The following is a 14,839-nucleotide window of genomic DNA, read 5'->3' as shown; positions in this document are numbered from 1 at the left end:
AACTTGGAACCACCAACTACTTCTCAAGCAGGCTGAAGTCGACACCCGCTCATCGCCTGAATCTGAACACAGCCAGGCTTTCAAACATCCCCAGTAAGTCTGTGGCCGTGTCGTGGCTGTGGCTTTCTAAGCGGCGCCCTCTCGGTGGGAGGAGGGTGTACAGCATGGCCCTGTGTGTGGCCTGAAACGTTTGGGCGGAGGTAATGTCCTCTGCTCTCCCTGGAGCAGGGCGAGGAACTGGTTGGGCGGCACATCCAAACAGAAATGCAGTGAGGAGAGGGAGGTAAGAGGTAGAAGAAGAAAGAGGAGGTCCTCTTCTTCTCCTGTCGTCCTCCGGGCTCTTTCCCTCTCTTTCTGCCTCACAGCGCTGTGGCCTCCCAGCTGGTTCCCCGCGGGACCTGGCGTCACTTGGTCTCTGTGAGCACCGGCGCCGGAACTGCTGTGGGGTGTGGCCGGTTGAGCTCGGCGCCCGCGGCGGGAAGAGACGCTGCAGATGCCAGACTGCAGGGTGTGGCTGGTGCAGTTACACCTGAGAGGGAAAAAACAGAGAAGAGGGAGCAGAATATTTCAGTGTACTAAAGTGTATTATATTGTGTATTTAACCATTTGCTAAATGAAGCCCTTTTTTGATGTTGTTGCTTTAATTTCCCTTTTCGGTCATTTGAGTATTTACAATGATACATACTAAAGAGTACAGCTTGTTTTTTAAAGTGTCTGAAGATCAAATTTGTTGGAAATTTCCGCCAAAAGACGACAAAAAGCCTCTGGCTCAGGATCACTGGAAAAGACTCCTCGGGATCCTCTCTAGAAACTTCTCCTGTGTTTTTTTTTTCAGCCTTTATTGAGACATAGTGGATAGAATCCAAAATCAGGAAGAGAGAGTGTAGGGATTAAGAAGCTGGAAAGGATCCAGAGGTTGGATTTAAACACATTTCTTTAAAGGTGCTACATAAATATCCAAAACACAGATTTCACTTCAGCTCCATCAGAGCTACTTTAGCCTGAAGGTCAATCTGAACGACAGAGCGGCTGTGTGTCAGGATGAGCTTGCCGTTTCTCAAAGATGTGAATGATCAAGTCTTTAAATTCTTTACTTTGTAAGACAACTATTACCACTGAATCACACTTACATTCCTTGCGAGGAGCTGCTATGTTGTTGTCAATGGCAGAAGGTTTGTTGGCGGTCATGGCGGTGCTCGGGCCTTGTGCCGCCTGGCCGCTGTTTTGGCTCTGAGCAGGCTGGTTCTGGCCCGCTTGGCTCTGGCTCTGGGCAGGTTTCTGGGTCTGGCTCGTCCTGTTCGGTGGGTTGGACTGGTCAATGCTGCTCCCCATGCTGCTGCCAAGCTGCAGCCGCCTCATGTGTCGAACCACAGCGGTGGCATTAAATGCTTGCTGGAGAGGAGAGAGAAACGAGAAGATGATGGTGAACGGTGAGAGATAGAGCTCACTTTGCATCAATCCCTGTGTGTGCGTGTGTGTGTGTGTGTGTGTGTGTGTGTGTGTGTGTGTGTGTGTGTGTGTGTGTGTGTGTGTGTGTGTGTGTGTGAGTCATAAAACCATTGTGAAGACAGAATTTCTCCTGGAATCATGCTTATTATGGATTCCTATTTGAGTTTGAAATAAAAGCAAGGGACGTAAACTAAACGATACTGTGGCAGAGGAAAAGTGGAAAAAGGCCAAAACGTATCCAAAAACTGGGATTGTTTTTCTAAATGACATTTTTACATCAACATTTTGTTTAAAAATAAACCCAATATAATATTAATGGGATTTAATGGGATTATCTTTGAGATTTTTTTTTTAATGATGTCATAGAAAAGATCAATGAATGGACTCTTTGTTTGATAGAGGCTTTGAAGTTGCAGTCAAGGATCTGCTTTGAATGAACTAGTGCAGCGATATCGTGATATGGTCTTCTGTTGCAGTTTATCTTCCATTGAAAACATCTGAGGTTCAAATTTTACACGAGCTGGAAGTGCTATTAACACCTCGAGCTGAGGGTGACGCACTGTGAGGAGCAACCTTGAAGAAATTTGTTCCAAGTCTGCAGGTAACTTTTTTTACAAAGTCAAAGGTGGAGGTGAAGTGAAACGCAGCAGACCATGTGTGTTGTTTTTACTACAGAGGGATTCATCTTCTCAAACACTGACTCGGGTTAAGTAGCCATGCAGGAGAAACACAAAAATCTCCTGCACTACTACAGCCAAAACCACAAAGAATATTCCGCAGTAAACATCATTTACCCTCCATTTGCTCTTTGCAAAGTTCTTCTTGATCTGCCGACTGACTGACTCATGGATGTTCTTGCAGAGCGCCGTGTCCCCAGCGATCCTGATGAAATACAAACACACGCACAATCACACAAACTCTCTGTGAACACTTCTGACTGTTAATCAATACAGATATTGATTTTATGCCTTTTTGTAAGCTTGTGTGTGTGAGTGTGTGTGTGGGTGTGTGTGTGTGTGTATTTCTCACCAGGGGTGTCTGAGTGCCTGTTCACAGGTGAAACGCTTGGCTGGATCTTTTTCCATCAGGCTGCCGATGAAGTCCTTGGCTGGGTGACAAGAAAACATGACAAAGGCCACAAAGGTCAATAACGTCAGACAAATAAACAACTAATCAACCGTAAGCAGCGTTTATTTATGAAGAGAATAGAATGTCTTTATTGTCATCATACTTATGATTGTACAACAAAATTAAAGCGAAAAATTAAAGGATATCTGAACTGCCTCTGCAAACATTAACCGTACTGTTGGCACCTCTCCAGCTGCCAGACCAATTTCTACATTTGGTCCACATTCAAACTTAAACCAGCGACCCTCCGGTATCCAACCCAAGTCCCTACAGACTGAGCTTTTGCCTCCCCTGATGCAGTTGGGGATCAATTTACTTTTGCAGTCAAACACCTCAATTGGCCCCAAACTGGCATGAGCAGCATTCATGTGGAGAACAAAAGCCGAAAAGATAACAAGGTGCAGGTATTGACATGGTAAACGCTTGAGCATGCACCACACATTTATATACAGACAAGAAGACACACACTGACAACTTGTTTGTCGATTGCTTTGTACGAGATGTATTCAATCATCCTGCAGAAGCTCCAACAGTTACTAGCTGAAAGGGGACGGTACGCAGGTTGGACAAACTTTGATGAAAAAACACTGAATCACCTAAACTCAAAATATATATAATAATACAACAATCCCCCTGATAGGTGTGGAGGCAAAGAAACATACAACCATTACAAACCATGTCAGCCTCAGGGTGTCTGTAGAAGACAAAAGGTAACATCAAAGTTATCAGGATTTGTCCTCTTGGTATCATTAATGTCTGCACAAACTTAATTTTATTCCTTCCAGCAGATAAAATGTCCGACCTGCATCTTCAGAATGCAACAACCTGTGGTTAGAGATTGCACTCCGGTTTGGGTCATTTGTTCTGGAAACCTTTTGCTATATTTCCGGGAAACCTGACAGAAGGCTTTTTACACACACATGCAGACATGTACAGACACACAAACACGAAGAGGCACACACACTTTCATTCCAGACAGATGACGTCACACAGGCTGTGATGGGGAGGAGGTCTATATGTCTCTCATGGTGGACTGGGGAGGATCAGGGGAAATGATGAAGAGGAGGGGGAGGTGGAGGAGGTAGAAGAGGAAAACAGAGGCTCACCTGAGTCCGATATGTCGTCCCAGTACGGCGCGTCAAACTCATAGTCGGCTTTCAGGATCTGTTCAAAGAGTTTGGAGTCGTTCTCGTCGTAGAACGGCGGGTAACCACACAGCCTGCAGACGGAGGGAAATATCCAATCAATGATTCACTTGATAAGTCAAACATTTAGTCTACTCCTCAGTCAGCCATTGACTTATTAGTCATTGACTGATTCATTTACGTCCTCGTTAATTCTTTCTCCTCTTTAGGGTGAGGGTTTTAGCCTATGTCTTTAATTTATAGGAAGCTGATGGGAAATGTTGGGAAGCGAGAGTTGGAAGAGCCTGACGTCTCTCAACCAGAAGGTCGGCGGTTCGATCAGTTTTCAGTTTTTGACTGCTACAATGCCCGAATTTCCCCCTCAGGATTCAATAAAAAATATCTTATCTTAGATCCTGCGGCCACATGTCCAATGTGTGCTTGGGCAAGATACTTAACACCAAGTTGCTCCTGTTGCTTTGTCAGCAGCTTATAAATGTGTATTAATGGAGTTGGGTACTTCTGATTGTCACTTTACATGTGAATGGGTAATTGGTACCTGTGGTGTAAAAGTGCTTTGAGTAGTAAGAAGAATAGTGCGATACAAGCAGAAGTTAATTTACCATTTACAAAAAAACACAGGCCCGGAGTCAAACGACTGACCAAGGTGTCAACTTTTGCCGAGGGACTGCAGACGTAAACTAGCTTTAAGCTAACTCTGGTGCAATACATCAAATGGCAACATTTCATATTGTACAAATGAAGGTGAAGTAAAGCCTCTGGACACAAGGTGTCTGTTCTAAAACAGCTCTTTATTTCACCTGACTTTAAAGTTCAAAGTTTTTTCTTTCATCAAATGAACGGGGTAAACGATCAGTTTACATAAACCACTGTATGCCTGCAGACTGATGTTTTTTCTGTCATAGTCCCACACACACCTCTTGCCTCTCCTCATAAACCAGTTATCTGCATTTCAAATCTTTATTTTAAAATAAACATCATTTTATCATGGGCCTGTTGGAAAAGATAAATCTGGAAAAAAAGGATGTTTACGATGTGCACGTCTGATAAGACGCTCCAATCTGAAGAGACGATGAAACCAGGTCAGATCAAAGAGTAAAGGTTGGAGGAAATCAAATGAGCACGAACAAAGAGGAACAAAGACGTTACCTTTTAAACATGGATTTTAGGGCTGTTTTTACACCTTTATTTGATCAACAGGACGGTGGATAGAGTCAAGATATCGGGGAATGAGAGCGTTGATTTTGTTGGCATTGCGAATTCCTTCCAAATTGTAGCTTTAAATGCACAGCTTTGTTTGAGGTGATCCACACCTCGGCGTGATTTAAAGCTCTTGATTGATTTGCTCGTACAATATGTTCAGTGTTTGTATTCACAGTAGAGGACTTTTACCTGCAGCCTAAGCTGTACTTGGCTGTTGTTCAGCGTTTATCAGGTTAACATTTTATCGCTAGTTAACACAAATGAGCAGAAGCTTCGGTCTGATTTTCCATAATGAGCCAAGTGAAGCAACATCAGAGCTGCTGCTCAACCAAAAACATCATCGGCACCTCATTACTAAAGTTCTGGACGCACCAAGAGATTTTCATAAAAACTCATTAAAATGCCGTTCTACATCGATACACACACTTACTTACACACACACACACACACACACACACACACACACACACACACACACAACAAAAGACACACAGAAGAAAAAAACTGCAGAAAGAAAAGACGGAAGAGTTCGCCTGTCATCACAGTGTAAAGTAGGATTTTGGTTTGTTTTTCTCATTTCTCATTTGGTTAAAGACTCACCTGTCACACAGCGAACAATCCACTCCACTGAACACACTCATGACACACAAACACATGCACACGCACACATACACACACACACAGAAGGCAGCAACTTTCTGCCTGATGTGAGGAGATACTTTTTCTTTTTTCTGTTTCACAAGTGCTTCAAGACTGTGCAGTCACATTTATCCCACTGAACACACACACACACACACACACACACACACACTCAGGATCCCAGGTGATTATCATGGCTGATTACTTGATGTGATCTTTCCACCTGAGTTGAAGATAAAAGCTAACAAGGTCTAAATCCCAGGGCTAATTGTGCTAATTGCCAGCAGGGAGCCACTTCTCTCTCTCTCTCTCTCTCACTGTCCTTCTCCCTCAGACACATGCGTGTGAACGTGAACATGCACATGCACACGCACAGAAGAATTTATACTATATAGAAAGCAAATAAGTGGCCTGATTCTTATTACACCACATCTGATTTCTAACTTCTATGGATTTGTTGCAGACGTTGATGTATGTCGTTTGGCAGTCACAACACAGAGGGCTTCAAACTTCGTGACCCAAAAACTGAGGTACTGATTGTCTTGTTGCATTCCGAGTAAAACACAACTCTTGATTTTACACATCACAACTAAATAGGAGACCTGTTTTTTGCCTACTCTATGCATCCTCAGACAGTCTGCATCCCATTAACCTGACCCTGACCTCTGACCTCTAACCCAAGATCTGACCGCAAAAACACAACCACACACACACGAGACGTCATACTGAAGAAGCACACAATTATATGTGGTCACAAAACTGAACACACATGATAACAAATCATGGATATAAAAGTTAGCCAAGCACACGCATTTGTAGATCAACAGGCACACACAGATATACCAGTGTGTGTGTGTGTGTGTGTGTGTGTGTGTGTGTGTGTGTGTGTGTGTGGGTTAGTACTAGGTAAGGTTGACGTGGAAGAAGAAAAACAAAAAGCAGAGAGTTAGAAGTCTAGCCTGCAGCTCCGTGTCCATACAAGGCATTCAGCAGAGCTCCATCTGGCTCTGATGACGGCACACATGCAACATCATCAACACACACACACACACACACACACACACACACACACACAGACGTGCGCAAAAACACTGGCAGGGATAAAAACAACAAGTACACATGTGGGACCAATGCATGTGTTTTAAGTTGAGCTGGGGAGCAGAGCGGTGCTGGATGACCTGTGAGGCTAACAGGCTCCAGGCTCATGTTAGCATTTGCTAGGATTGCTAATTTTCTTCGCGGTTGTCAGTGGATGACAAAATGCTTACTGGCATGAAAATAATTTGATGGTATTTTTGGTCTTGTTTCGTTGGGTTTGATGAGCTTGTAATACATCACTACTCAGCCTGAGGTCTCTGAGTGTACAGGCTGAGTTGAAGGTGAGTCGGTCTGTGTCACATGTGTCTAACTTTGTTTTTCAAAAGACGCTGTGCAGTAAGACACACAGGAGAGGACTGTGGTTTAGGCAGAGCTGTTTTTATTTGATTCAATGGAGGTTCAAGAACTGTAAGTCTATGGGCTGGAAGTTTTAATACCTGTCTTTTATGATTTACGGATAAAACACTTTGTGAGAGAGGGCAGTGGTAGAAAAAAGAAAAAGAAGCCATTTCTGCAAATAAGTGCTTTCAACTGTCAATGACGGATCAAACATTTTTGAGGCCGTTTAGAAACACATCAGAAATGACTGATCCCAGCTCAATTAAAGGAGCAAACATTTTAAAAGTTGTTTCCTTCTCTTGCGGACCGACCTGACAGAGCTCGAGTTTTTACGTCTAAAGGCCCGCACACACCGAGGAGACCGCCGGCCGTCCTAGTTGGACCGTCGGTGAGCGATCATCGCCCTAGTTTTTGAGGTGCGTCTGCGTCTCCATCACTAACCATCGGCCCTTGTTGGGCTTTTTTGGGACGCCTCAGGTGGCCTTTGTCGATACTAGTTCTTTGCCCCAGGACTGTGCAGGCTGACACCATATCATACAGAAACATAAAAAAAGTAAAGATTGGATTGATTTGCTGAAAGGGGTTAATCCAAATGTCCCTAATGCTGAATCTATAAAACAGACTGGATGATAAAAGACGGCATAACACAATTGGGGGTCTGACAGAGAACACTGAGACACAGACAGATTTAATGGTGAGTGAAATACAGTTCACAACATACATCACAAATTCCTTCCAACTTTAGATACCACCATACATGGCATAGAGAATCATGTCACCTTTACTCTCTGAATGTCAAACATCTATTTAGAACAATCTCTCATTACACTGCCAGCTGAGACGATACATTTTGCTTCAGAGAGATTCCATATGATATACGTTTCTCCGTCTGCTGACATCAAGATCATTTCTACAGAGTGTACCCAAACTGAACCAATACACAGAATATTTGCTTCTATACAATCTGTAATATTGTATAAGGTTGTAATTATATTTGCTTGTGGAAAGACTTCAGGTGAAAGAACAACAGCTAAACTTTAGAAAGTGAAGCCGTGGTCTGGAGAACAAACTAACTAATGCTTATTTCTCAATGCAGTCTCAGCCGTTACGTCTAAAAGAAAGCTGTCAATAAAAAAGCTTTGGCAGAACTCTGAGGTGTTCAGCCATGTGTGGCCGGGGATTATTACATGAAACATACGATATACTGTCGATGGCGTTGAGAATGCTGACTTGCAGTCTTGACTCTCTGACAGAAGATGATAATGTGTTCATTGTAGGCTGACTCCAAACTGAAAATGTGGTAAATACAAAGGAGATGAGTCAGTACTTACAGGATGTAGGCGATGACTCCGATGGACCAGCAGTCCACCGCCTTACTGTACGGCTTCTGGGCAAGAACCTCCGGAGCTGAAAGGGAAAGGAAGCATCACTTAGCATGGGCCTATTTGTCTTTGGATTTTACCCATTTTACTCCATTTTGCAGTAGTCTGCTGTTTTTTTCAATTTTGTTAATGACACTTAAATCTGGATCGTGTTCTTTTATTGGCAGTTTGCTTTGTTGTCCGCTTGAGGTCCAGTAAAAACTGCAGCGCATTTTTTATTTGGATATGTTGCTGTTTTATGAGCCTGAATACAGAGGAAATAAGCAGCCTCTCCGTGTCTTTTTATATCAGAATCACATGTTGCGTTGGTTAATGGTGTGAAATTTTCTGCTGGAGGTACAGGTTCTCACAATCTACACTCCATGAAACAGGCTTGTAACTCCACGAGAGACCGCAAACAAAAAACATAGACAGATGATGTCATGATAGACTACTTTTTTTTCCTCGAAAGACTTGAAGTTTTTCTTCATTTTAAAAGAAAGCTAAATTTGGCGTACAGATGGTCTAGCGATTAGGATGCACCCCATGTACTTAAGCCTTATTATAAGTAGGCGGCCCGGGTTCAGGTTTGACCTGTGGCTCCTTTCCGGACCCACTCTCTCCCAATTTCCCTACTCTATCCACTGTCCTATCGAAAAAAAGGCAAAAGGACTGAACAAAATAGAAATCTAATTGCTCTTTTGTCACATATTTGTAAGGCAGATTGTTCTGGCCCGACCTTCGTTTGCAGGCCTGTACGGAGGCTGTGGGCAAAGCGAATGACTACAGACAGAGAGCTCACCGTAAAATCAACAAACACAAACTCAAGGCTGGATTGAAGTACATTCAGCACACACGCAGACATGCAAATACCAAAATATAAAGAAATAGTTGTCATATCTGGGGCAAACTTTTCTCACTTGAGCTTCATCAGAGTGATTAGTTGTGTTTACAGGTCTACCCTGAGTCATTACGAAGGTTTGTGTGCGTGTGTTCTAGTTTCGTTGGATTCAGAATTAGGACATTTTTACACACTGAGGTCATCGTGTCTGCTGTTCACGACTTCAAAAAGTGAGTTTACGGTCGAACATGCTGGCAGAGATTAAATCAGTTCGATATGGTAGTAATCTGAACTGTTTGTCTTACTCGGTTAACTCAATTTGTGTTGTTTAATTGCTCATGGCTTTGGTATTTCTACAAATCACCTGTCAAACACTTTTTTTCTCTGCATGATATTTGAGTCGATGTTTCTGAGGTGTACATCTGTTTTTTTCCTCACAAACTGATGTTTGTGTTCGTCCAAAAAATGGTGCTGTTTAGATGAGCTTTCAGATGCATCTCACTTTGTTGTGGAAAAAACTAAATCAGGTCAAAGATATGTCTGTGAAGTACTTTTTAATTAATGATCTTTGATTGATTGTGTGTCTCTGAGTGTTGCTTCGCAGTAAAACCAAGTGAGCAGCTCTTATAAAAGGCTTTAACATCAAACGGTTTAAAAACCATGAAGCCGACAAGCCACGATTATTCCTTTAATAACAGGTGATTAATGATACTATTAGAGGCCATAAACATACTATATATGTGACCAGTTATTTCACTTCTGTACAGTAAGATATGATACAAAATGATATGGTGTGATACAGTACCACACTGTATGGTATCATGTGGCACAATATGGTACAGTACAGTAAGGTATGATGTGCTACGATACGGTCCCATGTGACACAGTACAATACAGTATGATATGGTACACTATGATACTGTACAGCCAAGCAGTACGGTAGGGTAGGTATTGTGCGATAAGATGCGATGCGATCCTGAATTTGACCATCTTTTCTATTCATGAGTGAGTGTGCACAGGTCTTCATATGTTTTGTTTTTTTGAAAGACAACTTTCCACTCAGGGACAATCAAAGTGAAAACTGAAGTTAAAGCCAAACGGCCATGTGTTTTAAACATTTCAATGTCTGCTGATTCATGGTCATTGCTGTGCCGAGTAGAAAAAAATAAAAATAATAATAATTTAAAAAACAGGAGGTGTCGGAAAGCTTAAGCTTATATTGATGCTTTAAACTTCACTGTTCACAGTAAATGAACTGACGTGAAATTGCAGGAAAAATTTGGAAATGGAAATAAAGAAGAAACACATTGTACGAGTTATGTTATTCTACATGTTTCTACTCCTGCTCATTGTTCAGGTCTGCTTTTCATTTGGGATTTTTATTTTTAGACACACATTGTCTGGAGTGGAAAATGTTTTTTTGGCCAAGTATACCTCTGCAGGCAGGAGGCCGTGGATGCTCAGGGTCGTAGGAGAAGGCCATAAATGAGCTAAGTGGGATAGATGGGGTCAGAGAGCAAGAACGACATCCAAAGAGATGATGCAAAGATTTGACCATATGTTTGTGTTTACACCTCTCCATGTCAAATCAGAGGAATTAATATCCAAAGTTACCACCGGTACTTAGAGGTCATATTTTATCGGGTCGGTCTAAAATCATGCACTCATTACTCATGTCATTTGTCAGGTGAACACATTTTGAATATTTGAACCGTACAAACACTTATTCGTTGTGCTTCAAATCAAATCACAAAGGATTATTCAGGAGAGAAAATGATGGGTTGAACAGGCGCTCTGTGTTCTCTTAGACCGACGCCTTCAGACACTGAAGTGCAGACAGCTCAGATCAGACTGACACACTGTGGGAAATAAAACTTGATATATGAGCTATATTATCAAACCATGACAGTTTTTTAGACCCCTCCTCCACACACAAATTATCCAATCACAGCCAAGCAACCATCACAAGGCTATCTTGAGGTCTCTCCACCTGCTGCAGTGGTTGTGTCCATGGAGAGAATAAACAAGAGTTAAAAACAAAGCATTGGACGAAACACTAAAATAATCTGCTTTGACGTAAGATGATATTGTTGGCTGGTTCAATGAATTTCTCCTCTGAATAGAAGCCACTCCTGGATGCTGACAGAGTTTATACTAACAATAATGGCTCTGTTCGCCTCCTAATTGGATTTGGAAAAGTTTACACTACAAAAACTCAAGCCAAACTCCTTATCCCAGACGGTTCACCATCCATCTCATTATGTCCTCATTCTAATTAGCCTTTACAGATGTAACGTGAAAAGGGAAACATACTTTACATTACATGAAAGCATCGCACTCCCCTCCCTCTTGTGTCACCTTAGTGGCTTAGTAGAGTTTTTGCTTGTTATGAAACAGACTGAAATGAATATGGTAGTTAGTTAGTTTAGTGGTTGTCCCCTTAGGGAAATTCTTTTTCACAGTTGCAGAAAGATTGTTTAGACATAGACATACACATCATGGTTAGCAGGGGGGGGGCATACACACACAGAGTTTACAGTTATACTTCAATTTGGGGCGCATGTGAAACATATAGTTGCACACATTCATCTGAGAGGTGTTGCTTTGTTGATTACTTGGATGACTGAGGGGATTAGGCTTCTGCTGAGGCGGGCTTTATTACATTTTATATGACGGTACCTCCTACCAGGAGGTGGGAGTAAGAAGTAGAGGTTTGGTTGGATTGGTAATGTGTGATAAGTGTTGTTGTTTATTTACTGTAGATTTGGTTACTTTGGTGGCAGTATTTGGTTTTAGAGTGAGCACATTGAAAGAGCATGTGGAACTGTATAGTAGAATGGGTTGAACAAAGCTGGTGTACAGTGGGAGGAGTAGATGGGGGGGGGGGGGGGGGGGGACTACTGACTGTATATGTTTTATCATATAGCACTTTGTATTCACAGGGCTGCAGCCTCTGTCCACATCCTCATCACTACGAGGCCATCTGGTGCTCCTCCAGTGAAGTTTTTGTTTTCTTCAAGTTTTTCAGAAACATTGTGATGGAGTTAATGGAGACTTTTCTGGGGGGTTTAGGGAAGAATTACTTACCCACATATCCTGGTGTGCCACAGGCAGTGGACATGACATCACCACAGCCCTCCATCTTAGAAAGACCAAAGTCGCTGATCATTATCTTTGACTCGTCTTGTGGGTTGAAATACAGCAAATTCTCTGGCTGGAGGCCGAAGATAGAAGGAGAAAAAAATAATTCATAAATCCTCTCTGAGGGTTTTAAATTTATGGCAGTTTTTTTATCAATGTTTGTGTCATTTTAAGAACAAAATTCATAGCTACTCATATTTCTACAACTTTGACAGAAAGTGACATAAACAACCCTCTTATCTTCCCCATTTAACACAGCGTTAGTTCATGGGTGCAGCTCTGGCCAATCACCTCTCTTCAAACAGCCGGCACGCGCCAGGCTGACCCACAATGCACTGCATGTGTGGAGCCACTGTCCTTACTGCTGCAGTAAATTGTTGGCTGTCAAAAGAAACAATCTCCTCGTGAGGAGTTAAAATGTGGGAGGAGTGTGTGCGTGTGTGTGCGTGTGTGTGTGCATGTGCGTGTGTGTGTGCAGTACCTTCAGGTCTCTGTGTACGATCCCCATCCTGTGCAGGTAGTTCACCGCATCCAGGACTTGGCGGATCAGAGTGCTTGCATCCTTCTCTGTGTAGAAACCTTTTTCAACAATTCGGTCAAACAACTCTCCACCTGACACCCTGCAGAGTAAGAGAGAGCGAGAGAGTGTGTGTCAGTGTGTGTGTGTGTGTTACAAACAGTAGAATGCATGCACACACTGTCGTGCACACATGACAGTAACTGGTAACAGACTGGGGGGGAGGGGTTTGATTTCTGATTTCTGTTAATTTATGTGCTGGAGATGTTTCCAGCCAACAGTGTGTAGAAGCTGTGAGCCATGTGCTAGATCTCACACACACACACACACACACACACACACACACACACACACACACACACACACACACACACACACACACACACACACACACACACACACACACACACACACACACACACACACACACACACACACACACACACACACACACACACACACACACACAGTGTTACCATACCTTTAAACATGCTGATGTCATTTCTGAAAAAGTTTCTCAAATGTGGAAAATCTACTCTCTTCTATTCCTGGAAAGTGTTTCTTCTTATTTTCTTTGTATTTATCCCAGACTGGATGTTATACATGTCCTTATGTTTCCTTATGTTGGTGCTTTTTGTGTCATGTTTTGTCTCTGTAGCCTCTAAAGATGGCATTATTTTAGACTTTTCCAGTGCACATGGTTTAAAATCTCCACATACATAAAATCTTGCGGTAAAGCAGCTTCTCATCTTCAAACATTTGAAAAATGAATGAAATGTCTTTATTATCTCTGCAGATAACGCTTTCAATCATCTCTAAGGGATGAACTCCAAACCATACTCAGAGATCAACAGCAGAACCAGCCTTAAGAAATGTTGTTTCAAACCTGCACGCCGAAGGAGTCGGAGCTCTCGCCAAGGCTGTAAAATATTCAGACATATCTGTAATGCAGCTCTGTGTGAGCAGACGCAATGAAAACCATCAATCAAAGCTGTCAACAAAAAAAAAAGAAAAGAAAGAAGTTGACCCAAGATCAGCACATAAAAAGGTTCATTAGCTGTTTTTCCCCTCGGCAGATTCTTCTAATGTTTAGTTTTATGTTTCCTGACTCCAGACCACATGAAATGACTTGTTCAGGTACAAGTACAGTACAGATGGGAACCAGCTCATCGTCACGCTGCACGGACACACAGCGCCCCCTGCTGGAGGAAGTCATTCCCTCACTCCACAAAAACAGCTCTATGTTGATGTGGACTACAAGCAAAACGACTTTCAGCAACAAATTCTGACGTAATCAAGCAAGTTCAACTAACTACAATAAAGCTTATATAACTAAATATATTAATAAGGGTAGGAACACTTAGAATAGCAGCCAAATAACCCTGTAGTCCTCTCTGCATGTGTATACTATTTACTACACACCACGGGCCTCAATCGTGCACATCACACATAAACACAAGTTAGCACAGAGGCAAAAACATGCATGCACACACATACACACACACAGCTGGTCAGCGTATTTGTATGGCGTTGTCACGGCGACAGATCAGATTAGAGCTGTGGAAGTTAAACTCTAATGAAGTTTCTGGAAAAAAAAGATCAGAATTAATTGCTAATCCTCTCTCTCTCTTCAAAGAGGGCAGTGATTTGCTTGGTTTGAGAGGCAGTCATGTTTGGGAATGACAAGAAAGAGCTAAACACATGCACAGTGCGCGCACACACACACACACACACACGCACACGCACACACACACACACAATAAAAGGGAGATCAGCCACCAGGCTTCATGGTTGCGTAAGCGTTTGCGTAAGGAGACGATGGCAATCAGACAGCAGCACACACACACATGCGCGCAGGCATGCACGCACACATGCACGCACACGCACACTAAGATACAGAGATGCACGGGCAGGATGAGCTACAGTAACATTTTTTCAAAGGCAGCACATACACACAAATGCACATTCAAGGTCACAC

The 14,839-nt window shown here is 42.6% G+C and overlaps 1 protein-coding gene across 3 annotated transcripts in view; it reads right to left on the bottom strand.

Moving 5' to 3' along the window:
- Positions 1–277: 277 nt before the first annotated feature.
- The window catches only part of camk1da (calcium/calmodulin-dependent protein kinase 1Da), a 58,423-nt gene continuing 43,861 nt past the window's right edge, over positions 278–14,839 (bottom strand). For all 3 annotated transcript variants that reach the window (XM_079334622.1, XM_079334624.1, XM_079334623.1), the window contains exons 4-11: positions 12,826–12,964; positions 12,291–12,417; positions 8,333–8,408; positions 3,684–3,796; positions 2,479–2,557; positions 2,244–2,331; positions 1,131–1,392; positions 278–529 (exon numbers count right to left, since the gene is read on the bottom strand). In XM_079334622.1, coding sequence (XP_079190748.1) covers positions 405–529; positions 1,131–1,392; positions 2,244–2,331; positions 2,479–2,557; positions 3,684–3,796; positions 8,333–8,408; positions 12,291–12,417; positions 12,826–12,964 — 1,009 coding nt within the window. In that variant the 3' untranslated portion in view covers positions 278–404. The remainder of the gene's footprint in view (positions 530–1,130; positions 1,393–2,243; positions 2,332–2,478; positions 2,558–3,683; positions 3,797–8,332; positions 8,409–12,290; positions 12,418–12,825; positions 12,965–14,839) is intronic.

Source organism: Symphodus melops (genome assembly GCF_947650265.1).
Source record: "Symphodus melops genome assembly, chromosome: 22".
Taxonomy (NCBI): Eukaryota; Metazoa; Chordata; class Actinopteri; order Labriformes; family Labridae; genus Symphodus; species Symphodus melops.
This window is presented reverse-complemented; position numbering and strand designations above follow the sequence as displayed.